Source organism: Abramis brama (assembly GCF_963993115.1).
Source record: "Abramis brama genome assembly, chromosome: 5".
NCBI lineage: Eukaryota > Metazoa > Chordata > Actinopteri > Cypriniformes > Leuciscidae > Abramis > Abramis brama.
In genome coordinates, this window is record NC_139967.1 from 22,834,825 (window position 1) to 22,861,952 (window position 27,128).

A 27,128-nucleotide genomic window follows, 5' to 3' on the forward strand; every position below is an offset into this window, starting at 1 on the left:
ATGTTTCTATGTCTCTCCTCTCAATTGTTCTGACTGTAAACCTTTAAACTTCAAGGCTTTTTAGATGGATTTTAAAAGTTGATAAAAAAATATGTATATATTTATTTTAAAAAAATATATATATTTCACATCCTACCCAATATGCCGTGAAGGTAGATGGAGATCAGGGTTTGTCAAGCTCCAAAAAGGACATAAAAATGCAACAAAAGCATCATAAAAGTAGTTATGACTTAGGCCTATGTTCTATATTTCAATTTTTCTGAAGTCATACAATAACTTTTTGTGTGGAACAAGAAATAGAGAGAGAGATAGGTAAAGAGAAAGAAAAAGAAAGAAAGAAAGAAAGAAAGAAAGAAAGAAAGAAAGAAAGAAAGAAAGAAAGAAAGAAAGAAAAAGTAAAACGTTTGTCTTCGTATAGGCCTACAGCATTATTGTCAAAATATGGTGTGTTGAATGAAGCGCACAACAGGAGTAGTGATGATCAAATCCACACATCCACGTTAAACATAGATGAGAATGGACAGAGACTAAAGGAGAACTCATGGGTTAAATATGTGGTACAAACAAAGGGAACTAATGAGATGATTAACAAGATCACAGGGGAATGAGGGGATGAACTCATGAACATGAACACAGACCAACTGACTGAAACAAAAACAAAATGACACAGAGCATACATATTACAATTACTATGAAGTAATTTGTAAATTATTCATAAATGTTTATCCATGTGAGAGTGTATTTCATTATTTCTTCAGTCTGTGCCAGACTGTTCTGACAGTAAGTGTGTGAAAAAGAGAGAAAGAAAGAAAGAAAGAAAGAAAGAAAGAAAGAAAGAAAGAAAGAAAGAAAGAAAGAAAGAAAGAAAGAGAGTGAAAAAGTAAAAGAGAGGGCGTGCCTGTGAGTGTTTGTGTGCACTTGGTTTAGTGATATGTGTTTGTCCTTGTATGTACCCTTGACACCTCATGTCACTGAGTATAGTTATGTCTGTACTCTGTGTCCAATAATCTTCTTGGTTGTGATGCTGTCCCCTTCTCACACACATACACCTACATGATTTTAACTTCATCCTCCCTGTCTCTGCTTTTATCAGTAATAATAGTGCACACACACTCACTCACTCACTCACTCGCGCACACACACACACACACACACACACTCACTCACTCACTCGCATACTCACTCTCTCACTCACACTCACACACTCACTTACTCACACACACACACAGTCTCTCTTGCTTAGGTGTTTTTTAGGTGTCATTACACACCGGCCAATATGAGCTTAGTTCACAAGAGCTGATAATGCCAAGAACAATACCCTAAACTGACATTGATGTGATGAAAATTATGTCATCATTTACTCACCCTCATGTCGTTCCAAACTGTGCATGACTTACTTTCTTCTGTAGAACACAAAAGAAGTTATTTTGAAGAATTTGTCTGCTGCATTGAAAGTTGATGGGGTCTAACACAAAATTGGACCCCATTGGCTTTCATTATATAGACAAAAAACACTGAAACATTACAAAATAAAATAAAGTCATTAAGTTGTGGAACAGCATGAGCTAATTTGTGGGAGAACCATTCCACTAATGTGAATTTTACATATGGGAAAAATATGTATATTTTGTCTGTATACTGTTGACGCTAACGTAAACCTAACAAATAACATTTATATAACTACTGTTTAACTACAAGGCAGCATGGAAAATTAACGCAAATCTTTACTTGTGCATGTGAGTGTTTATGTCAGAATGTTTATTTTTAAACCACGCCCCTCTAAACATCATCTAAACATCTTAAATGTGTGCTTCTTTTACCGATATATTTAACGATATCTTTTGCATTTCTAATCCAAACAACGTCAAACTTGGCACTGCACTTACTCGTGCCCGTATCAAGACACCTGTCAAGTCTGAAATCCATCGGACTAACGGTTTGAGAGATATGCGAATAACAGACAGACAGACAGACGTTTCTGTAATTTATAGATCCTTTCCGATACAGGTATATTCTCCATCTGTAAATGTTAAAAAGTCATGCAAATATTAACATTTTTCTGTCAGAAGTGGATGAGCCTAAGCCCTGGCCCCTTATTCTCTTGACGTATAAAAATAGAACATAAACAAAATTGTACAGCTCAATAGGTTTATTTGTAGCGCAAACTTATGATTTATGCACTGAGGAAAACACCACATCTCAAACGCATTAAACAGCATGGGGAGAACTATTCCACTAATGTGTCTGCATACTGTTGACGCTAACGTAAACCTAACAAATAACATTTATATAACTACTGTGTAACTACAAGGTAGCATGGAAAATTAACGCAAATCTTCCATAAGCACGTAGCATGGCAATACATTAAACAAAGATGAAGATAAACACATGCTCCCCATTTAATACTGGAAAAATGTCATTTGAGTGTTGTTAAGCTATCAAGTTATGTCTAATCTACAGTAATGAGGAAGACTAAAGAACGTGTCAGTGAAAATAGAAAGTGAGAGCAAACCAACACCACTTTAGGATGTGTGTTGTGACTGCTCTTACTCGGAACCTCAATGTGTCTGTATTTTTAGCCGGAGTGACCTTCTTAAACATGCCATTGCATGAGGTCAAAGCAATAGTGGACATAATGCTGATAGTGAGAGACACCCAGACCCTGTGATTGATGTGGCTTTTTTGGAAAGTGCCACAGCTAGCTGGTCAGTAGTGTTAGTGAAACAACCAAAACGCCTCCAAAGAATTCCAGAACTCCTATACAACATTAGAGAGATTTTACCCATTTACAGGTGTCCCCTGGAGTCTGCCCAGAATTCCACAGAAAACTCTACAGCAGATTTCTGTAAAATTCTAATGCTGTGATTTACAAAAGTTCCTACATGCGTTTCATTTGTTCAATATTTTGTCTCATTTTATGTGTTTTCAGTTACCAATAATATTGTAGGACTCTCAGCTTCTGTTTTAACCATTATAACACATTTAACCATTATAAAATCTTTTTGGCAGAATTACACAGATTTTTCCCATTCAATCAGCACAGATAATGTGGAACAACATGTGTTGGTTCTAGGGCTGTCACGATTCCTCGCTTAAATTCAAGTATCCTCGATTGAAATTTACCCGTGACGAGTAAAGCCAGGACACACTTAACGACTGTTAGACCGAACACTCTCTTTCTGCGTGAGAGTGCCCTCTGGATTTACTACTGATCACTGCTGCACTGACAAGCTGCGCATAAAGTAATTGCAGCCTTTGCCAAATCACGATTTGATTAATCGTACAGCCCTACTGCAGTTCATTTGAATAAATATATGCCCTCTGTGTTTAATATATATATATATATATATATATATATATATATATATGCACTTAAGACAAAACTGACCATGTTTACGAGGATACTTACCAAAACGCCATTTTGACATTTTGTGTGTAGGTTATTTGACCGTTCAGGCTCAATCAAAAGCCCACAGTATACTTTGCTTATGTGATCAGGGTCTCTTTCGTGGCTTAATGTGCTTTTAATGACACTGTTTAATCAGGCATGTATCGCAGTTTAGCAACAGTAGACTGCATTTTACAACACTCACTTATTCAGCTGGTTTGGATGTTAAGTTTGGTTTAGGGAGGAACGAAAGCACACCGCTGAATGTGGCAGTGGCACAATAATCATTTTACCTCAATTATCTTGTATTCATAATCGTTGGAAGCCAAAATCGAAATCGAAAATTTCGATTTTGGGTTCCAAAATTTGGGTTATTTTTCGGTTAATATGGCTATTTATTACTCTATAGACCTTATGTAGCCCCGCCCCTTTTCAGCGCTGCGCTCGTTGTCTTTTGACTTCCGGTTTTATTTTCACAGCGATCTTGCGTATTTATGAATGAACGGCTTGTTTTAAAATCTTCCCGGTCTACTGACATTTGTTAAGACATCTGGTTTAAACATTACAATCCTCATGATAACTTTCGTTAACTTTTGTTAACTTTATATTAAGTAAATCCACTTCAAAAGCTAATTACTCCTGGACAGCAATGCCATAGGAATATACAGAGCGACTGCAAAAACGGAAGTTCAAAGACAATATTCTAAAGATGGCGGCGCCCTTGTTTCTCTGGTGCATAAGGTCTATACTGTTAAATGAATATGTGACCCTGGATCACAAAACCAGTCAGAAGTCGCACGGGTATATTGTGGCAATAGCCAACAATACATTGTATGGGTCAAAATTATCGATTTTTCTTTTATGGCAAAAATCATTAGGATATTAAGTAAAGATCATGTTCCATGAAGATATTTTGTAAATTTCTTACTGTAAATATATAAAACATTTATTTTTGTGAGTGAATGCAGCACAATCGCGAACATAAATGGACAACTTTAAAGGCATTTTTCTCATGTTCCGATTTTTTTGCACCCTCACATTCCAGATTTTCAAATAGTTGGATCTCGGCCAAATATTGTCCTATCCTAACAAACCATACATCAATGGAAAGCTTATTTATTCAGCGTTCAGGTGGTGTATAAAATCATTTCAAATTCAAAACATTTACACATGTGACTGGTTTTGTGGTCCCGGGTCACATATAAACGAATTTATTCGTTATTAAATATCATTCTTGTGTAAAGTTAGTAAAAAAAACTATTTGTACACTAGGGGAAAACAAAGTTTTATTCTATAGATGTTTAAATAAATAAAAAATCTCAAATCGAATACACACAAAGGACAAACTAATCTTTGAGGGAATGTTTTCAAATTGAAGTGAACAGTCATTTTCCCATAACACATTTCCTACCGGTTAGACTCTCGGGAATGGTATGAACCATCTTCACCAAAGTGTGTGTGCAAGAAAAAAGAGGTGAAAACAGAGAGAGAAAAGAGAAAAACAAAGGTGACAGTGAGATTTCAATACGTTTTTTACATAATGCATCACCTCAGCTCTCCGTTGCAAGGTTGTTGTTTTTTATTCTACTCTCTCCTTTACACAAAGATGTAAATGTACAAAGTTTGACCACTTGTTCTAGACAGCCAAGAAAATATCAGAAATATGCCCTTCTCCTAATCTCAGTAATTTCGTTCACTTTTCCTTTCTCACTATGTGTGTGGTGACAGAATTGGCTGCCATCATCAGAACAGAATAATGATACTGAATGACTCTCTTTAACTCAGAATCTTTCCATCATTCCTTAAGCAATAAAGCCATTATTACCCTTCTTTAGAGACCTGGCACTTGCATTAGGATAAAGTCACCTCTACTTATCACCATCATTTGGCCACTGACACACACTGGCACACGTACCATCTTTCAATTGTGCATTTTCACAGGGAATGTTATCTCTGAGTGCTGGACCTGCAAATTACATTTCTAATTTAGCAGCCGCACACTGGACAATTGATGTAAAACTTAAGAGATAGTCAGCTGCAAAATACGGACTCATTACTCGTATATTTCTGTGCTTGTTTGGAATAGAGCTGGTATGCTTGTCCTGTTCAAATTACTAATAATGGATCACATATTTGTTCTTCATAACTGACATTACAGTGACAGAACAAGTTCCATGTTTGCAGTATATTTGTTTTCCTCTGCTGATATAACAGAGAAAAGAACATTTATGTCATTGTTTTGTCATGCCATTAGTTTATGCTGTGTTTTTATTTTTAGGTTTGATGGAGGGAGGAGTGACATTTTCCCAATGGAGTTTTTCCTTCCTCCTCAAAGAACATGCCTAATCTGCTCTGATGAAGCATCTGGATGTCACTATGGAGCCCTCACTTGCGGAAGCTGCAAAGTGTTCTTCAAGAGAGCTGCTGAGGGTAACACACCCATTATAACACAAGTCTGGCTTTGGATTGTATTCAAACGGATAAATATATTCACAGTATGTGAAGACTGTATTCACTTTAATTAGAACTTTTAACTATAGCTTTAAACTGCCATTAGAGCCATTAAAAAGAGAGAGAGAGAGAGAGAGAGAGAGAGAGAGAGAGAGAGAGAGAGAGAGAGAGAGAGAGAGCGCAAGTACTTTGTGTCTTAACTAAACACAAATTAGGGACACATTATTTCCCTGTTATGCAACCCAAAAGAATGTGTTGCAGTGAAAATCGAATACGTACAACCTTAGAAAGTACAGACTTGGCTGTGATGTGTGCAAAGACTTGCCATAAAAATATCAGTAATCAGTGATACTCAAACACTTAGCACAAAGAGACTTAACCATCGACTTGAGCATTATTCATGTCTCTTATTCATTTCCTCCCCCCATTGAAAGTGAAGTAAGAAATATTTATTGAGCAGGAATAAATTACATTACAAAATGTATTAACATAGAAAACAGCTATGTAACAAAGTTTAATTAATAATGTTTAGGCTAGATAAACCAATGTTCATCATGGAAATAAATCTACTTTAAGTTGCAGAGTATAATACACTCTTCTGATAAACTGATGACCTTTTTGCTTTGAACACCCACAGAGATTGTGGAACAAAAGAATTTATCAAAGTTAAGAGGAGTAACAGTTTACCTCAGTTTAATCAAATACAGAAATATCACACTATTATACTGTTTCAACAGTTGTCAGTTGTCAGTCAATATACTAAGAGGAGAAGTCTTATACTGGCCTCTTTATTGTCATTTATGAAAAATTGTAGATCGATCTGCTAGGTTAGAGAGGGCTTTCTGAATTTGTGCAATTTGTGAGGTGAGGTGTGCAATTTTTGTACAACTTAGAATCAGTTGCAAAAAAGAATCACTGTTTTCAAACAGGTTTCCTGGGCACAGACAAAAAAACATTTAAAAAATGACACCCTTCAGCTTTATAAAATGATTGCATGCAAAATCTGTTTGCAGTTTGGCATTATGTATGCTTTTGTGCTTAATTTATTGTTGTTTAGGTTTTACTGCAGTTTTTTTCTTCTGTTTTTTTTGTTTTTGTTTTAAACTGTATGTATATCTGGCAGTGGATGTCTGTCACATCTCATTGTAATTTTATGTCAGACCTGACTGCAGTTGTGTAGGTCACTTCAGTTGTGGCTCTGTATTCATGATTAAGAGACACACACACACACACACACACACACCGCAGAACCTCTTTTCAAATCTCACTGCACTTTTCATTTGGCTGTCGTTGGGTGCCCAGAGTGTGGCTGTGACCTATCAGACTGGCTTGCCACGTTAACAGCTCCTCTAATTGGAGGCTCCTCTAATTGGAGCATTCTCTGTGTGTGTGTGTGTGTGTGTGTGTGTGTTCTCTATTTTTTTTCTGATCTATACATTTTATCTTGATGTAAATGTGATGCTCTCAGCTCTGTCCTTTCTGAAGCTTTACTTTGGCTGCCAACTGTCTCAAAGTTAAAACTTCTAAAGAACATCTTTTTCTCTCTCTTAGGTAAGCAGAAGTATCTCTGCGCTAGCAGGAACGACTGCACCATAGATAAACTGAGGAGGAAGAACTGCCCATCCTGCCGTCTGAGGAGGTGTTTTGAGGCTGGGATGACCCTGGGAGGTAATTCATAACTGCTCTATTCTTATGCACTGTATAGTGGTTATAGGAAAAGTTCACCCCAAAATGTATAATTGAATTACCCTCATGTTGTTCCAAATCATTATGATTTTCATTCTTCTCTGCAACAACCAATTTTACATTTTGTTAAAAAAATAAATCAATTTGGTTTATTTTATTTATTTTTTAAAAAGGTTTATTTTTGCATTTTACAACTGTTAAAAAAAAAGCACTGTAAAGTAGTCATTTCGACGCTATTTTCCAATATTCTTTTGAAGATACTATATTTTATATGTGTGATTTTTTGTGTGTGTGTGGAACAGTTTAAAATTTAAGTCACTTTTCTTCACCTCCAGTGGGCAGAGAACTGCTGTGAATCATCCAGTTGTGAACCGAATCAGTCCAATTTGTGAGCGAATCATTCAGTTTGATTTGTGAAACTCACAGTCACTTAGATCAATCATAGAAAAGAACTGACTCAAAAGAACAATTTGTTCACAAAATGACCTGAAATGACCTTAGCAGACAAGAATGAATTACATTTCAATAATGACATTGTTGGGTGAGCTATTCCTTTTACAGCCCAGGCATAATAATGAGAAGTTTGCTGGCTCGATCACTGCAAGGAGGAAGCCATCTTACCCTAGGTTGTCCATTTAAGTCGTGGAAACAAATTCCACTAGCCCTGGTCGTGTGGTGATATGTAAAATTTGATTTGATTTGATGTGCTATAACATGACAGATGGCTTAAATTACACAACTGACTATTAAGCCATCTACAGCACAGAATATAATTTAGACTTTTGCCAGTTGGAGTGCTCATATTTCCGTACAATAGACCTATCTGTGCATACAGGGTCCAAAATGACCTTTTTGCTACATCTGCCATTGGTGAGTGAATTGAGAAAAATGGCTATAAATATTTCTAAAGGCCATGAAACTGCAATTGCACTAATTTTATTAAATTATACATTGGTGTCCCAATGACAAGAATTATTTAGCTGTTTTTCACTTGCACATTATCGAAAGACTGTGTGAGATATATGTGTGTAAATTTTTTTTATTATTATTATTATTTCTGTGTTGATGCCTTAAAGGGCACCTATTATGCAAAATTCACTTTTACATGGTGTTTGAACATAAATGTGTGCAGTGTGTGAGCAAAACCACCCTAGAATGATAAAAATCCACCCAGTGGTTTTTTTACAATCTCAATAAATCATAAGCACTGTCTCAGAACGAGCTGTTCTAAGATTGCTCTCACTGTGACGTAGAATTGCGCAAGCCCCACCGACATGGTTTGATTGACACTGTGGTTACCCCGCTCTCGGTGATCTGTACACCATTGCCATTGTTTCAACGACAGTTGGTAATGTCTCCTAAGAAATGTAGTTGTTCTGTTGTGGGATGTAAGAATGGACATAGTAGTCTTCACTGACATCAGAGCCACTGAAAACACAGCGGATGGATTTTATTTATGAAGAAAAGGCGCCGCTTAAACTTCCTAAATACGTTTGCGAGAATCATTTTCTGACTGACTGTTTAGTGAACGAGGGTCAAAGTTAATCCTCAAGTGTGGATCGTTGCCTACTGTTCGCGATCCAATGCTCCAGAAGAAGTAAGTGTATTTTATGATTTTTGAGCAAATAGTCATTTCAATCAATGTCAGCCAGTTCAACAACAAATGCGTCTAAAGCTATTTATTGTCGTCGTCATAGGATGTTTCAACAAACAACGTCAGACAGTTTTATGTCACGTATCATTTTTTGCAGCAATTACAAATTTAAATAAATTAATACCTGCTCTATCTCCATAGAAAGTATATAAACGTCTATCTCCCTGCAGCATTTGTTTTCTGGTTCTGTATAGCCATCTTCTCACATTTGCCACACAAGCACCTGTAGCCTACGACAAGTAATGTCAACATGACGCAAAAGCACCCCTCGCATAAATATAATTTAGCAAACGTTAGTAACTTACTTAGCAAACGTTATCACAGTATTTGTGTGTGTGTAGTTTAAAAAAATTGCGCGAACGTTATCACAATTTGTGTGTGTGTGTTGCACATCCATAATTGCAAAGGGGACGCGATTAAAACTTTGTAAGTACATAAATGTATCAAATAACCATTCCGAGACGTCTTGGTCCATTCTCATTCGTGTTTATTCTGCCGGACTCTCTTCATCATCTGGGTCCAGCAGGGCGGGGATATGCAGCTCATTTACATTTAAGGTGGTACACACCAAAACAGCTCTTTTTAAAACAGACCCCAAAAATGACATTTTCAAATGGTTATAATAAATTAACTGTGGGGTATTTTGTGCTGAAACTTCACAAATACATTCTGGGGACACCCAAGACCAATATTACATCTTGTAAAAAGGGGCATAATAGGTGCCCTTTAATGCGAGAAAAATCCTATATGTGTCCTGAGACATGCAGATCAGGAGAAAAAAATTATAATTTTAAACAAACTTCAGAAGGTAAATTTTCCACTCAATCTCAGAAAAGATTAATTCAGACACGGTTTGAATTTACTTTTATTTAAAACTCTCACATCAATCATGGAAAAGAACTGACTCAAATAGTTCAGCGTGAGTCAGTTGCCAGCTAACTGAAGAGTAACTCACCAGTTTTATTTACTCGCCCAAGCCAATTCTTACTAGGATATGGCACCTGGCAAGTGTTGATTTTGGACCCTGTTTGTGTGTGAAGCTCTGAATCTGAATCTCTGAATGCAGTTTTATAGCAGCTGAAACATTTTAAATACTGCTTTGAGAGAGAAAAAGAAAGAATGCATGTTTCTTTAAATCATCTGTAGGGAACTTTACTGAAGTAGTGCAGTCAACTTTGCATCTCTTCTTGATCTCTCTCCTTCTTGGACACTCGCTGATGAATTATTGATGAATAATTAAGGTGTTTATCTCTCTGGTCGGCATTAAGAGGTATCCCTCTCTTAAGGTCTTCCTCTCTCTCCCTGTGGGCTTTCACTAATTGAATACATTTTCATGTGATTTGCAGTCAGCGATGGATAATGGATCAGAAGTAATCGAAGCACAGCTTATTGCATGCTGACTTTATCAGTTAATTTACAGCATACTTATCCTTCATGAAAAGATATTTCATTTTTGAAGAACAGGAGCTGTAGATTATTCCAGAGAAAAGGGACATTTCAATTCATTAGGATTTTTTAAAAGTGTGTTTTAAAACTTTTTTCCTTTTGTTTGAGACTGTATACAGTAGGTCTGCATACACTGTATACAGTGGGTAATGATAATAAGCTTGATTGTGATCAGTGAATCTCTCTCAGTCTTAATGCCTTTTTCTTTGAATGGATGAAATTAACTCTGGATGTGAATCTGTCTCCATCTGACTCAAACCTAGAATTAATAGACTAATTAAACTAATTTAAAGAGTATTTCTTTAGTACAGCTTGAAAATCTTAAAATCATTTTCTTCATCGATGCTCAAGAAGGCAAAACTTTTTGAGCTGTCCTCGCGTAGATGAGTGTTAATCAGAGGCATGACAGAATATTCAAGATAAGAATGTTTAATAAACACGAAAGAATAGGAGAAAACACGCTAACACTACTTAAACAAAGACGAGAACCGACAAAGGACTCAACAGAACATGGAGTATACAGTTTATATGAGTAAATGAGGGAACTAAACAAGAAACAGGTGAACATAATTAAATCATAGTAACAAACAGGGAGCTAAACTGAATGAAAACATAGGAAGCAAATACATGAACAACAACACAATGAAACTAAACAGAACTCTGACAACAGGATGATTTGGGTAAATTGTACTTATTTTGTCTTCCTGGAATTATGTGGTATATAGCTTCCGAAAGGGCAGTACTAAATGAATAAATACGATCTTTAAAAATTGTATACATTTTTATAAATATATATATATATATATATATTACATTGATTTATTTAGTAATGGCCTTTCAGAATCTATATAACACATAATTCCCAGCTGTTAATGCATCTTGTTTCCTTCTTAAAGATAGTGAATGACTGCACTTTTTATAATATACAAGTCCCTCAGTTATCCTTAGTTAGAAAATATGGATCTTAAAGTCGTCATGAAATCAAAATTGACCCTATTTACTTTGTTAGTGCACATTACTAGTCTTGTGGTGAGCAGGAAGATTTTTCTAAAGATTTGTAAGAATTTTTCAGTCTTATTGATTGAAAGAAGTCTCTTATGCTCAGCAAGGTTGCATATTATTTGATCAAAAATATAGAAAAACAGTAATATTGTAAAGTATTTTTACAATTTAAAATAAATGTTTTCTTTTTAAATATATTTTAAAATGTAATTTATTTCTGTGATGGCAAAGCTGAATTTTCCGCATCATTCTAATTTGCTGATTTGATGCTCAAGAAACATTTCTTATTACTATCACAGTTGAAAAGGGTTGCACTGCTCTGACATTTTTTCAGGATTCTTGTATGAATAGAAATATGAATAGAAATGGATAGAATTTCAAAGAACAACATTCATTTGAAATAGAAATATTTTGTAACATAAATGTCTTTGCTGTCACTTTTGATCAGTCTAATGTCTTTAAATAATACGTTAAAATGTATTTCTTGAAAAAAATCTATGTAATATGTGTGAAGCTGTCATAATTTGCTATATATATATATATATATGTATGTATAAAGAAATTCAATATGGTCAGGAAAGTACTGATGTCATGTTGATGGGGGGTTTTTTTGTGGCAGAACTTTGCTGTTTATGTGCATGGAAATATAGACAGAAGCACCTTGACCTTGATAAATTGCAAATAATTGCTATTATTTATCTAGAACATCGTGAATCGTGAAGTAATGCATGGCTTTCAGTTAATCAAGCAGTAAGTTTCTGAGCATGCAGGCTTCCTGACTTAGTGACAATGACCTGTAATTATCATATTGAATCGTTCTCAGGCTGCTGATATAGGGCAGCATCACAGCGCACTGAGGTTGTTTTCTTTGATTGCCAAGGAGGTGGCGGCGGAGTGAGGGATATAAATGAGGAGGAGAGATCCGGTTTCAATTGGCCACCTACTCTAAAGCACCTATCTTTAGTTATTACAGAGCACATGCAGAACGGGAGATGAAGAGAGAGCATGTATTATTCTATAATCAGTCAAATCAGTAACAACTTACATCAGCGTCTAAATTACAGGAGTAAGAGATGGAACAGAAAAAGAGTGTGAGAGAGACTATAAAGTTTGGCAGAAAATGTAAGAGATGTGAGGTATTTCCAGAGGAACTAAAAGAAAAAAATGACAGGATGGTGAGGATTAAGAGAGCTGTCTCGGAGTAGAGAAAAGAGAGGAGAAAGAGTGTTATCAGCACATTATAGAATTATGGCACTTTTGCCCCTCTAGACCCTCTCTGGCAGCTGGAGGCCATATTAACAACATCTCAACACCTTTCACAGTACTGTCTCATTGACACACACATGCATGCACACACGCTGTCACATGGTCTCCTGCTTCTTCTGTAAGATTGTCAGGGGTCTAGGTGAAAATTGAATAAAATGATGAAAGCCATTGGGCATATGAGAGAAAAGAAGGAGGGGGAAAAAGAGGGCAATACACCACGGGAGAGAGATACAAGAGAGAGTGGCAAATGGCATAAAAACCCGGAAAAAAAGAGATGCAATAATGAAAAGTTCAGACTCAGTACATGCAGGCCTGGCATGGGGGGTGGGGGGCTATGATGCTATTATGATCTCAAGCTATGATCCCTATGATGATCTCAAGATCATCACACTTGGCAGATTATTGCTGATGTGAAAAAAGTTTAAAAAAGTGAACTTGGAAAAAAAGGTATACATTTTTACATTTATTGTTATGAAAAATGCACAAAAATACCATTTTCAATTTTTATATGAAATATATATTTTCCAAAAAAAAACAAAATTATTTTGCTCTAAAACTGTGAGAAAATCAAAGCCATAAATCTAAACAAGCTGTGTTCCAAATTTGACATTGATATCTCAAAAAATGAGCTTTCAGTAAGAATTTGTTTGTGCGCAGTACCATACGTTTCTAATAGATGAAATTCATCTCCCATTTATTTCCAATGCGGTGACAAGTGTGACTTTTTTTCAGGACCATTTAATCTTTTCGAATCATGTACATGATTGCGTGTGTGTGTCTTCACACAGCAAGTACCAAAACCTTTACCATTCTGATGAAGTAGCCTACATTTTGTATTTATTTTTTATGTACATTTTTTGGTAAAAAAAATTCCCAACAGCGGCAAAAGGCTAAAAAAACTTAAGTACTTCTCTTCTAAAATTTCTCACTAGAATTGGGCCACAAGAGAAATATTAAGAAAATATTTTAAGAAAGTTATATACCGTTATCAGAACATGTTGAAATAGATTCAGCTCTCATCGCCGTTAATTCAGCATCAGATGTCAAAAGCTTGGTCAGTTTTTACTTTCACTTTCTGTATTGAATACTTGACTGGGGTTTGAGACTTCTTCACCAGCATAACTCAACAAAGTTTGCAATTTGTTTATGTGATATCCACTGATTCGTATTCATGATTTAAAACAGAAATATTTCCAATATTGTGATGTTTTTTTATTCTTAGATATGCGCACATCATATCCTGTGACAATAAAAAGTAGCCTACACTATTAAATAAATGAGTAAATAGGCTAAATCTCATTTGTGTCCAAGTTGTGTGTCCTGGCGCTGGGTGTAAAGATGCTGACATAGAAGCAGATGAAAACAATGATGTAGAGGACCCAAGTGCAGTTTATTATAATGGTGATAATCCAAAAAACATCAGGTAAACCAAAGCATGAAACATCCTGGAACATGGAACAGCAAACTTCAATACACAACAAAGTAACAGGACAAACATGAGCGCTTAAATACACAAAAACTAATGACAATAAGGAACACCTGTGAACAATCAAACAACGAACCAGTGAGAACATAACACATGAAACAAGGAAAGCACATGACATGATCACATGAGGACAAGGGAATCACATGACAAAATCAGGAAACAAGGAACCATGACTACAAAATAAAAAACATGACCTATGAATGTGAACCAAAACCCAAAACCAACGTGACACTGGGACTGATTACATGCTCATGGTTAATCTTTTTTAAAACCTGGTATATGAAAACATATAAAGATGCTATTCAGTATTAGACTTCTAGCCTGAATGCAGAAATCTAGTACAAAATACATGTCATGATTTATTGAATGTAATAATGGCCATGTTCAATGTTACACCTGGAACAAAATGTCCTAGATAGTCACACCCTTTCTAATGCATGTTGCACATACTTCTTTGAAAGACATTCTAGGAGGATCTTGTAGTCGGTGCAGAAAAGTGCTGCTGGTGTTCAGTCGTTTTAAAATGACACTAACACTGCTTACCATGTTTACGGAGAGACCAGGGACCTCATGTCACTCAGTCCTCAATATGGAGTCCAAAAAAGTGGTGGCGATAAAAACAATTGGTGTTATAGATAGTAAAAAAAAAGTCTATTGTAAACCATATGTGTCATACCTTGTTTCTTTGGGATTGATTCGAGCCCCCTGGATTTTCATAAATATCCCATATGACCAACCACATGGGTAATGCGTTTCAATATATCACCATTTGTTAAAATGACAAATTCGATTTCTTTTGCAACAAATGGTCAATGAAAAGAAGAAGATGCGCCTAGTAAAATGTTGACCGTTAAGCTCAGGAGGTCAAGCCAAAAATTAAAGACCTGGCATTGTATATTATGAATATCGTTGGCTCCTATAAATGCAAAAGCGTCTGTGAAATGCTTATACTGTATACACACACACATTATGTCTTTATTGCACTTAATTAATTTAAGAATGGTACTGAATTTCAATAAAAAATTATAGAATTTCTTACAGTAACTTGGATTAAAAGGTTGAATAATTGGACTTGATGAATGCAGCTCAACAATATTTGCTAAAATGGCATGGATCTACAATAAAACTGCTATATTTTATTATTTAATAAAAAATAAAAATAAAATATTAGCTATGTCAAATTTAGTGGCCTATGGTCTTATCTCTTCAAAGGTCTGCTAATTTTTCATTCAAATACTGATTTAAATGTGGCCAGATTACAGTATCTGCATAGATTTGAACAGGTTTCTACAAGATTATGAGGAACATAAATGTAATGTTAAGTTGGGCATCACACTGAAAACATGAAAACATCCGTCCTCCCTGAAAGATTATAAAACCATAACTTCTCATTGTTCTCAATCAAACTATATGGATTTGGGGAGAAAAAACAAATAAAATATTGGGGTTATGTCAAATGAAGTGATCTTTGGACTCTTCAAAGAGATGAAAAGAGCCTCTCTATCACAACAAATTGTAGCACAAAAGAATTCCTAATTTAGAAATTCCTAAATTAAGTGCAACTCTTTAACAAAAACAGAATGTCAAGAAGAAAGTATGATTTCTTACCCTTAAAAGGAGTAGAAAACTCGTTGTGAAACTCTTTGAAACTGAGAAACTCTTTAAGCTTATTTTCTTAATCAATAGTGGGAGATACAAGAAATAACAGCTTCTGAAAAAGACACCTCTGTGGTGCAGATGGAAATGGATCCTTCCCATGAAATGTTTAAGTCAAGGCAAATACATTCTCATTTAAGAATGTAGCTAAACATACAAGTCTAGACTAAACAAAATTATTTTTAAGCTAGTGAAAAGCTAGTATCTGTTTTTTTGTTTTCTAAGCTTGTTAGTTATTTTCTAGCTAGTTATATTTTTAACTCTTCAATTGCTTGTAAGGGATTATTCCATTTTCAGTACCAGCTCCGCCATTTTGCAAATAGCCATGCCAGCCCATTGATTTGAATATATAGTCTGACTGTACTGAAGCGATTTTTCTGAATTGGTAATGTAAATGTGTGAAATGGAGTTGACATCAAGTCTGTCAGCTGCTTCTTCAGTTGACTGTTACAGACAGACAGTCACTTGCACACAGAGATCAGAGATCATTATACAATATTTCTCAGCAATGAGCTGGGAGTATCGCTCTTTTTGAAGTAATTCAACACACATCATCACTATAAATAGAAAGACACTGTATAGATAAAGGCAATTCACACACGCAAAATCGCTCTTTTCAAATAAATGTAATCTTACCAAACTACTGTACTTTATCTCTGTGTCTGATTTTATGCGGGCAGAATGCTAGATACAGAACAACCTGTAGACAAAATAAATAAATAACTGACGAAAATAAAAATATTTTTTAGATTCATTTCCTCATGTTAATATAATGGCTTTTTGGTTTATTTGAGAGCCCCAAGGAGTGAACTTTTACATTTTAAAAATATTTTAGTGAATTAAATTGCACATTGAAATGCAATTTTTTATAAAGCTAGAGTAAAATGAAAATAACCATTTTATTAATCATTAAACCCATGCATTGTTTAGCCTAGTCATTGTACAAAAGCTAGTGGACAAATACTTTTAGCTTATTTTGGTTATTGAACATAATTTACATTTTACATAATGCTGTGTAATTTTATTAGGCGAATTCATTATGTATTTATAAGAAAAATGCTGTTTGAGTTAATAACTTTTTTTAAAATTATTTCTTTATTATCTCATAATGACATTCAGAGCAAAGCCAAATCAATGTAACTTTTCAGCAAAATGCAGGCGCTTTCACATTCCAGTCTTCAAAGGAAACCTAATACATAAACATCACTGATAGCATTCATTTCTATGTGTGCACACCTGTGCATCTGTAATGACTGATTTTAAGTCATCCATACTAAGAAAGCTTCCTGTAATGATTATGTATTGTGTGTTCTCTCAGATGGGTCATTTTATAAATAGTTTTCAGCAATATCTTAATTGACATTTGTTATTCATTCTAGTGTAAGTGCCTTCTTCAAAGACACAGGACCTGTGGAGTCGAACTGTGATCTTAGTAACTCTCTTGGGTGAATCTTACTTAGTATTGAGTCAGCAGCCTTAGAGTTAGTAGCCCACATCCTTAACCATTAGGCCCCATCCATGTATATTAATGCATCCTAAGGTAGTGGTAGTAATTGCTTAATGCTCTATTATTTAAGACATGCTTTTTTGCTTCTGTAAAGGTGGAGGGTGTATCCTGCTGCGATGTTTATTTCCTATTCTTTCAAGAGTGTTTCCTTGCATTGGATTTCTCTCCACAGTTTAAAATAAAATGCTGACAAAATAAATGCTATACCGCAAATACAGCAGACGTTGCATTGTCTTAGATGTCATGCTTTGTCTTAGAACTGTTCTTATGGGTATTTCGTGACCTCTCAGCACTTTCACTTCAACCAAAGTGCAATTAAAGTGAACCCGTTTGTGTCAAAGCCCATTTAGAAGCTTCACAACTATGTAAAACACTCCACATTGGCTCAGGACGGAGCATGTGCAATGGCCTGCGGGCTTCAGAGAAACAGCGCAGCCTATGTGTGTATGTGTGTCTGTATCCCAATAAGGATAGTAAAACCTGAAAATTTGAATGTTGTAGGGACAAAATTTTCATCCAAAGGATAGAATGTAAAATTTGTACCCTATAAAAATCATTGCCTATGAAGAGTCCTTATATAGCACAAAAACATGTTTGTGAACTATAAATGGTTTCAGAAAAGTAATCAGAGGACATTTCTATAAAGTCAGCCTGACATTAGCTGTTGTGGGAAGTAATGAATTTTCTGAATCCCTCACACACACAAACACACACACACACACACACACACACACACACACACACACACACACACACACACACACACACACTGTGCGATGTACCCACTGCAAATGAATGCCAACAAAACCAGTCTGTGTGTGTGTGGGTCTGTGTTTTATTTTGTTATGCGTTTAACGGAGTTTGATATTAGATATTTGATGGGAGTGTACTTTGGTAATAATTTGTGTATGTGTGTGTGTGGACTGAGCTCAAGGCTGGGAGATTGGTGTTTTCGTGTTGGTAAATTGTCTGTGGGTGGAGCAGGCGAGTTCAGGCAGGTCATTCTAACCTGGCCTGTTTACAGTGTGTTGTGCAAAGATCAGACTAACGATAAAAGAAACAAATACACACAATTGTACACACAAAGAAGCTCCGTGAGTGAGTGTAATTCTGATGAAGTCAGATGAATGAAATGTTCTGTAATATTTACTCAATCTTTCCTCCCCTCCTATTCTCCTCAGTCTTCATTAAATGTGAATTATAAATATCAGGCAACTGTAAATGTGATTGCACATCATGGTAGAATCAGGTTTAATTGACTTGTTTGCATATGGATGAAAAATTGCTGGATTTATGAGAAGAAAAGGTGAAATGAGATGAGGATCAATTACCATTTTAGAACTCGTTCATTTTTGAGAGATGATAGAGAGTAAGAGCAGGAGAGCTCTAAAAGACAATCTGAGAGGAATATAAAATGTTAGTGCTGCTGAGGACCAAGAGTTTTATTCACAACACTTGATTCTTTTATAAAATAAGTCATTTTTTCCCCTAAAATTATTTTATTATATTTAGATAATCATTTTTTATTTAATTATTTTCACCATACCATTACAAATAATAATTAATAATACTATTTTAAAATCACTTAATGAACATTATTGTCTTTTATCATATTGCTGCTGACATTTTGTAAAATCAATAAGGGATACTAATTTCAAGGCAACTGTGCAATAAGCTTGTCGTATTGCTCTAAATGAATCTAAATGGCAGTGGTTGCATGTATTTCAAGTGTATTACACAAAGTGAATTTGTATATGGTGCTCAAACACCAGGAGAAAGTTAAATAAAATAAGCCAGAGTGGACGTGAAGAGCAGGGTTCATCAATGGTCCACTGTTAGATTTTGGTGTATTTGGCCGATCAGTCGTTTGGGTGGCTCGCCAATGTATTAGATTTCTCCAATACATAAAATAAGTAAGCTTGACCAGAGTTATTGTGGGGAGAAGAATTTATTGAAGGTTTGTAGTGTAGCAGTCCTTCAGCAGCGATGTTAGCATGTTGCCCTTCAACAATCTTAACCCAAAGTTCTGTGTCTTGAGACAGAACTTTATACATGAAGACAAAAGGGCTACAAACAAATGAAAACTGTTAGGACCTCCCACAGGAGATCGATCTAACTTGCTAATACACTCTGAGCAATGCTGATTCTTTTTATTCATTCACACCAATCAGTTTCTATGGGCCATACATCTGAATGGGTCACTTGGCACACACCTTTGCAGACACAGACAGAGTGCATTACATCTGATACACAGTCACAGTGTAGATGAATCTGATGACAGACACTGTTTTCAGTTGATTAAATCTAAGTCACAATGTAGATGAAAATACAAAATCTTTCACCCTAAAATAAACAACTTTGTTCCTACATACCTCAATTTTACACATCAAATAATTGGCCAATTAGGCTTTCACTTTAAAGTCTTCATGAGAATATTTTAGAAAGTGAGCTATTATTGTGCTAAGTAGGTGGGTCTGAGACATGATGGAGCAACATGATGGAGAAAATGATGTTAACCCTATCTATATCTAAGAGGTTTTATTGCCTCAATGTTAGTGGGATTTCATAAGCATTTGAATACTGATTAAATATCCATAAAAATGACAGACAATTTAATATTTCTAGGTGTAAATATGGTTCTATGATTTATTTTAATCTCAAGTTTACTTCATTCTAAATATGGCTCTTAGAAATGTTCTTTGATCTTCAGGTACAGACTAGCTTTAACAAAATTAGTCATCTCTGTACAAACTATTTAAATGACAAGGTTTGTTAGTCAAAGCTACAAAGGTAAAGACAAGTGACATTGAACATGACGTATCATTGCTTATGCTACCTTATGGTAAATTTAAAAAAATGGAAATTTAGCATTATCTGGAGGCATTTGTGCATCTTTTAATTTACCAATTAAGTTATATTGTTGCTTAGGATCACATTAATAGGCATAAAAGAAACAGAAATGCTGTTTTTAATATTAGGTTTAAACACTCAAAAGGAAGGACACATACTTTGTGCTTTGTCAGTTGCCATTTTTGACCCAATAATAATATTAATAATAAAAATAATAATAAATATAGCTGCAAGCAGCAATTATCTGGGCCAAGCGCAAGAATACGATAAGACATGCCAACATGGCTGGGAGTGTCATACCAAATGCAACAATGAGCAATTAAAGACATTTTTAAGATGATTTTAGGCAAAATGGGTGAAAAAAAAATCATATATACAGTCACTAATAATATGATTTAATGGTTTGTCACTTTTGACCAATAGGTGGCGCAGTTACAAAATTGATGTGGTGTGGTCAGAGTGAGGAGACAATGACACATACAAAGTTTGCTGTCAATATGTCAAGGCATTGCAGAGATAAAGCCTGAATAGTCATTTTGGCATCATACTTCAAATTTGCTGCTGCGGTATATGAAAACAATTTTGTCTATCAATACGAAATCCATAACTTTTAGTCAGCACAGTCTGGAGATGATACGATTCAATTTTAGTGAAAATCAGACAAACGGTCTAGGACAGGAAGTTCGGCCAAATACGGCAAACTTGGTATCTATGTTCTCGGCCTGACCTATTGATCTATTGAGACCAGTTTCATTGCAATTGGCTAATTTATTTTAAATTTATTAGCATTTTTGGAAATTTCATTATAACTTTTGACCAAAAGGTGGCGGTGTCTCAAAATCTTTTGAGTACCTTCAAGGCATGGTGCTGATGGTACATACTGAGTTTCGTAATGTTACACCAATGCATCCGTTAAGTATAGCAGGGCTGTGGTCATATTCATATAGAGAGCCTAAGTCCCTCCCCTTCCGGTAGACCACCATGGGACCTTATTTCGGAAAAATGTTGTATGGTAGTCAATGGCGAGAGACAACAAATATTTTGATCTCGTTTGAATTGTGCCCTGAATTACACATATGATGTTTGTCAATTTAAAAGACACATTTTAAAGTCAAGAAAGTCGCAGTTTGATGTAAAACTGTTGAGATATAAGACTGTGAAAATACGTAATTACAAAGACTACAAACCCAAAAGGCGCACATGTGACATCATACCTTTTCTCTCAATGAATGAAGTTCAACTTTACTGAAGCTAACGTCTGTTATTTTTTCTATAGTCTTACGTTATAATCGTAACGTTACGCCGTCATGCCTGAGTGTTTTGTACCAGACTGCACACAGACTGTTGGTGACGTACATAGTGCGAGACGAGAGATGTAGTTCATTGAGCGATTTTCACATAAAACTAAATGTTACTCTTCTGTTTTAAGACAAACTGCGACTTTCTTGACTTTCATAATTATCTTTTAAATTGACAAACATCATATGTGTAATTCAGGGCACAGTTCAGACGGAATAAAAAGATAAGTTGTCTCTCGCCATTGACTACCATACATATTTTTTCCGAAATAAGGTCCCATGAGCCGGAAGCGGAGGGGAGGGACTTACGGCGCTGATCCACTTGTCCGTGCGACACTTATGTCGCGCCGCGCTCCACTATATTCCTATGGGTGACGTCAAGCGACTTTGTCGCACCCGCAAAGCATTCCGGGAAGGCGGCGCTTCATTTGAAAAAATGCTGCGCGTCAAAAAGCTGGCCGATGCCCATCTTTATGCAAATGAAGTCCGTTAAACGCGACGCGTTTATCCAATAGAAGTAGAGCATATGGAGACGGAGGGAAGTCTCTCGCAGGTCCTCTGTTCTAATACGCTACATTTCCCGCTCGGTCAAAACCACGCCCATAGCGGTTAACGCCCATCAACGTACCAATGTGGGGAGGCGTCGCGACACCACGCGACAGTAATGTCGGACAAGTGGATCAGCACCGTTAGGCTCTCTATATGTGTAGGGCTGGGTACCGAGTTTCGATACTTTTTAGGTACCGATCGAATTGCCTCGATACTATCGAGTATCGAAAAATGACGTGTTGTTCGGTACCAGATTTCGATACCTAAGGGGTTAACTCGTCAACGTCAGTGCTCAAACATATGAAATGCACAACGACACACATAAAGTCGCTCACGCACATACATGTGTAGAGTTTGCGTAACTCTACACACACGAGAAGACGGGAACTCTCCGCGCACATACTCATATGAGACGCGCGAGCACACGCACAAACTCTCCACGCGCATACGAGACGCGAGCACACACACAAAACTCGCGCACATACTTAATGAGACGCGAGCACACACACACAAACTCTCCACGCACATATTCATGAGACGCGAGCACACACAATACCTTAAAGATGTGGAAAAGTCGATCAAAAGTGTGGGTACATTTCTCCAGGCTCGATGCCAACAGCGCGCGATGCGGTATTTGCGGTAAAATAATTGCTGCAAAGACCGGTACCACAACAAATATGATGAAGACGTTGACAGTGCACGGCCACGGAGTAAACATAATAGCAGAAAGTTGCTTCGCCTTCTACTGGTAAATGAAGAGGTACCTTGTTGATCACTCTGACAGTGTTTATATTGCAACAATAACCTACTGAGTGTACACAACCGTTCAAAAATGTGTTGGTTAGTCAGAATAGTTTTTTTCAGTAAGGATGCATTGAAGTTATCAAAAGTGACATTAAAACGTGTAATGTTACAAAATATTTCGTTTTTAAATAAATGCTGTTCTTTTGACATTATTATTCATCAAAGAATCATGAAAAAAATGTATCATAGTTTCCAAAATATTAAGCAGCAAACTGTTTTCATATTTCTGAAGGATCATGTGACACTGAAGTAATGATTTTGAAAGTTCAGCTTTGACATCACAGGAATAAATTACATTTTGAAATATATTCAAATAAGATTTTAAATTGTAATACTATTTCACAATATTACAAGTTTTACTGTATTTTTTATTTTTATTTTAATTCAGCTTTGGAGAGCATGAGCTCTTTATAAAACATTTTTGTTCCTTTGTGCACTGGCTAAGGAGCATGAGTCAAACTGAAAAAATAAAACCAACATTTTCTGAGGTAATGTGTTATGTAATCTTGTTAAAATGGATTTCATAAAATTGGTATCGAAAAAAGTATCGTTAGGAACCGGTATCGAAACTGAGGTATCGAAAATGGCACCGGATCGAAAGATTTTGAACGATACCCAGCCCTATATATGTGGTCTGTGGAGCAGCTTAGCCAATTGCTGATTTAAGATATAAATGTTTGACATAAACTGTAGCCAATCAGCAAGCTCAAATCTATTCAGCTATGGGCGATTCTTTTAGCGCCCCAAGCTGCACGCGCCCGCGCCCATGCGCACCAATCTCTATCTGACTGCGGACTATCGCCTGGCTAGCTGGATGCGGTCATGCTAATGCATTGTTTTTGCTTTCCGTGATTACTTTTTAAAACAACAGGGACAGATCCAGCATGGACAGTTACCGGAGTGAGGGACCTGTCTGAGAAAGTGACTAAACTGTTTGAGTTCAATTTCAAATGTAAATGGAAAGTTTGTGCAATTTGTTTGTTTTTGTGTAAGAATGCCTCAGCCTTGTAATATGGCATTAAATAATTACTGACTTTTTCACAGAGCACTGGTATCATGCAGTTTGTGTTAAATTGTGTTTGGGTGGTTAATAATAATAATAATTATTATTATTATTATTTTTCTTTATATAGCGCCTTTCCAACACCCAAGGTCGCTTTACAAAGATATGTAAAGGCAGTGGTTCTCAAACTGGGGTACGTGAGGTGACAGAAGGGGGTACGGGAACAAAATGCTGAATTTTGCCGTTCATTTAATTCTACCTCACCTTAAAATAAGATTTAAACTGAGCATGCATTTCTATCAGGTAAAATGCTGTAAATACATGACATCCGATCAAATTACCTCATCTTTTGCGGTCAAAACTTTACCGCTATATGGTATTTATACGGCTATATGATAGGTCTCGTGCAGATTGCTGCCTTGGCAAATCGCGCTATACTACCGTTCTTGACGATGTACGTTACCTTTGTAAAAGTAGGGATTTAGCACTTATTAGCATGAAGAACAAATATAGACACAGGCTGTGCATGGAGATCGATATAAGATTCAAACTCTCTTTGATACAAAGACATACCCTGTGTGAGTTCCTGTGTTTAATGTTGATCACATTATATGAAGATCCACACGATTGCAAATGTGACATTGATTTTATACAACAGTTCAACAAACGAAATATTAGAGTAATAATAGAGTAACCAAAAAAATATACTCAAGTAGAAGTAAAAGTATTAATGTCAATAATTACTTGAGTATAGGTTAAATAATAATAATAATAATAATAATAATAATGTCCAATGAAAACACTACTCAAGTAGTTACTTTGGATCAGATTCAGAACAAGCAAGGTGATGATGAAGTCAATGAAACGTATCACAATAGGGATGTTTTCTCCCCGTTATCCACGCATGAGAAATGACGTGTCAAATATTGATTGACTTTTTTAAAATAAATTAAAATGCCATCCCTTTGTTGTTAGATAATCTGACAGTGAAAAAAAACAAAAAACAAAAAAAAAACAGATACAATAATTTAGCTTGCTGGTTTTTGAGATGGACGCATGACTTTTTAGCTAATTTGTAGGAATTTGAACCAAGCAATTGTTTTTTAAATGCTTCACACAACTAGTTTAATACAATAAAGTTAGTAAGTTGGTGTGACAATGCAGGGCTTGAGTCTGTAGGTTCTTGATCCATGAGCAGCATTTTTTTTAACAAATGAAGACAAGACAATAGACAAACAGGTAGAGATTGTCAGCAAGGAAATCCAAAAATAGCTAATTTAAAAGGGCAGAGACAATAAACAGTTTGTATTACACAGGCAATAGGTCAGTAACAGGATAAACAGCTAATGTAATCCAAAACACAACAATAGTCCAAAGCAGGCAAACAGGTCAAGACCAGGCAAGCAGTCCAACGAAACAGTAAGAGGCTCAGAATTGTAGCAACAGCAAAACAATACTTCGCAACAAACAAGAGAACATAGGGTGTATAAATAGTCCAAAGGCAATGACAAACAGTTGGAGCCCATAACAAGCCTATACAGAGGATTCAGGGAAATGAAGTCCAAGAACCCAGCAGTTCAATATTCAGGTGATAGAGATCTAGTGAGTGTGTGGGTGGAGACAGTAGGTTCAGCGGGTGTAACAGTGTGAGCCACCACAGTCATCAAAAATCTAGAAAATAACAGTAGTATTTTGGGTTAAATTTATGGAAACTACAGATATAATGATAAATAGGCCTACACAATAGAACAGCAAAACAAACACACCTTTTGAGGTGCAAGTTGAAGGAGAAAACTTGATGTAAAGAAAATATAACGGCACACTCTCTTAAGCACATTTTATTATTACCAAAGTTTGAGCATAACAAGTAGCCTTCCTCAAGGTATAATTTCTTACAAAATGGAGAACAGCTTAAATAGAGATGATAATCATACACAGGTGAGAGTGGTCACATCTGAATCATCATCCAATAATTAACTAATTAACAATTATAAACTCTAGCATAAATCTACATGAAAAAATAATGCTAGATGCAACACAAACAATTAAGTCTCTACATTAAAAAACACAACAATATCAAAAAATACATACTGTAAGAATTTCAATCCAGTATAGATTAAATTAGGTCATCTCATTCACAAAAAAACAAACAAAAAAACAACAACCTTAAAATCAAATCTACATTTAAACCATGTGGAACCAAAGTTTACAATTTATTTATCCAAATTCACCACCTCTCCTTGGTGAAAGTATTGTCTCAATTCCTATATAATGAAGTAATTAAGTAATTGGATGGTTAAACTTTTTTAAATGCACTGCTAGTAGGTAATTCATATTTCTGCATCTTATTGTACAGTTCCAACTTTTAGGTTCCCATGGTGTTTCTCAAATTATCGGTTGAGAAACACTGGTCTAAGCAATGACATTTCTTCATTTCTTCGTCAAGACGAACAGATTGCCTGCCACGGCGCACTAATTACCTATATATGGTGGTTTACATTAAGTGGTTTCATGTACTTTTAGTGTTTTAGTAAAAAATCGTTCACAGGCTGCACATGCAGGTGTTAATAATAAAGATCGTCTTCATCACTGAAGAAAAATAATAGGATGCATTTGCACACTTGTTTTCTGTAGATTGTAGGTTCATATCCACTCCATCCAACGCTCTTAATGTTCTCCATGTTCTGTGGTTTTCCTATTACTATTTCAGATGATTCAGTGCATGTAGTGAACTGAACAAATCACTCAAACTGATTCGCAAACAATTTCAATTTGCCCATTGTATAATCAACTCCTTGAAAAGAATCGACTCAAAAAGAGTTAGATGACGCACTTAAAATAAACTACACATTTATTGCATTAAAATCGATTGTCATTAGAAATGAACTCGGGTAAGAGTTAAAGTACTCACCTTTAAATGTAGGCCACTCTTAAAAGTACATATTTTCCAAAAATGTACGCAAGTAAATGTAACAGAGTAAATGTAGCATGTTACTACTCTCTGTGAGTAACCTATAAAAAGGCTTCCATATGATGGCTCAAATGCATGAGAGATCTTTATTTAAATATTAGATATAAATAT

At 35.7% G+C, this 27,128-nt stretch overlaps 1 protein-coding gene across 1 annotated transcript in view; it reads left to right on the top strand.

Annotated features, from left to right (window-relative positions):
* Window positions 1-27,128, top strand: part of ar (androgen receptor) — a 125,233-nt gene that overhangs the window by 35,687 nt on the left and 62,418 nt on the right. The window contains exons 2-3 of the mRNA XM_084114364.1: window positions 5,667-5,818; window positions 7,391-7,507. Coding sequence (XP_083970490.1) covers window positions 5,667-5,818; window positions 7,391-7,507 — 269 coding nt within the window. The remainder of the gene's footprint in view (window positions 1-5,666; window positions 5,819-7,390; window positions 7,508-27,128) is intronic.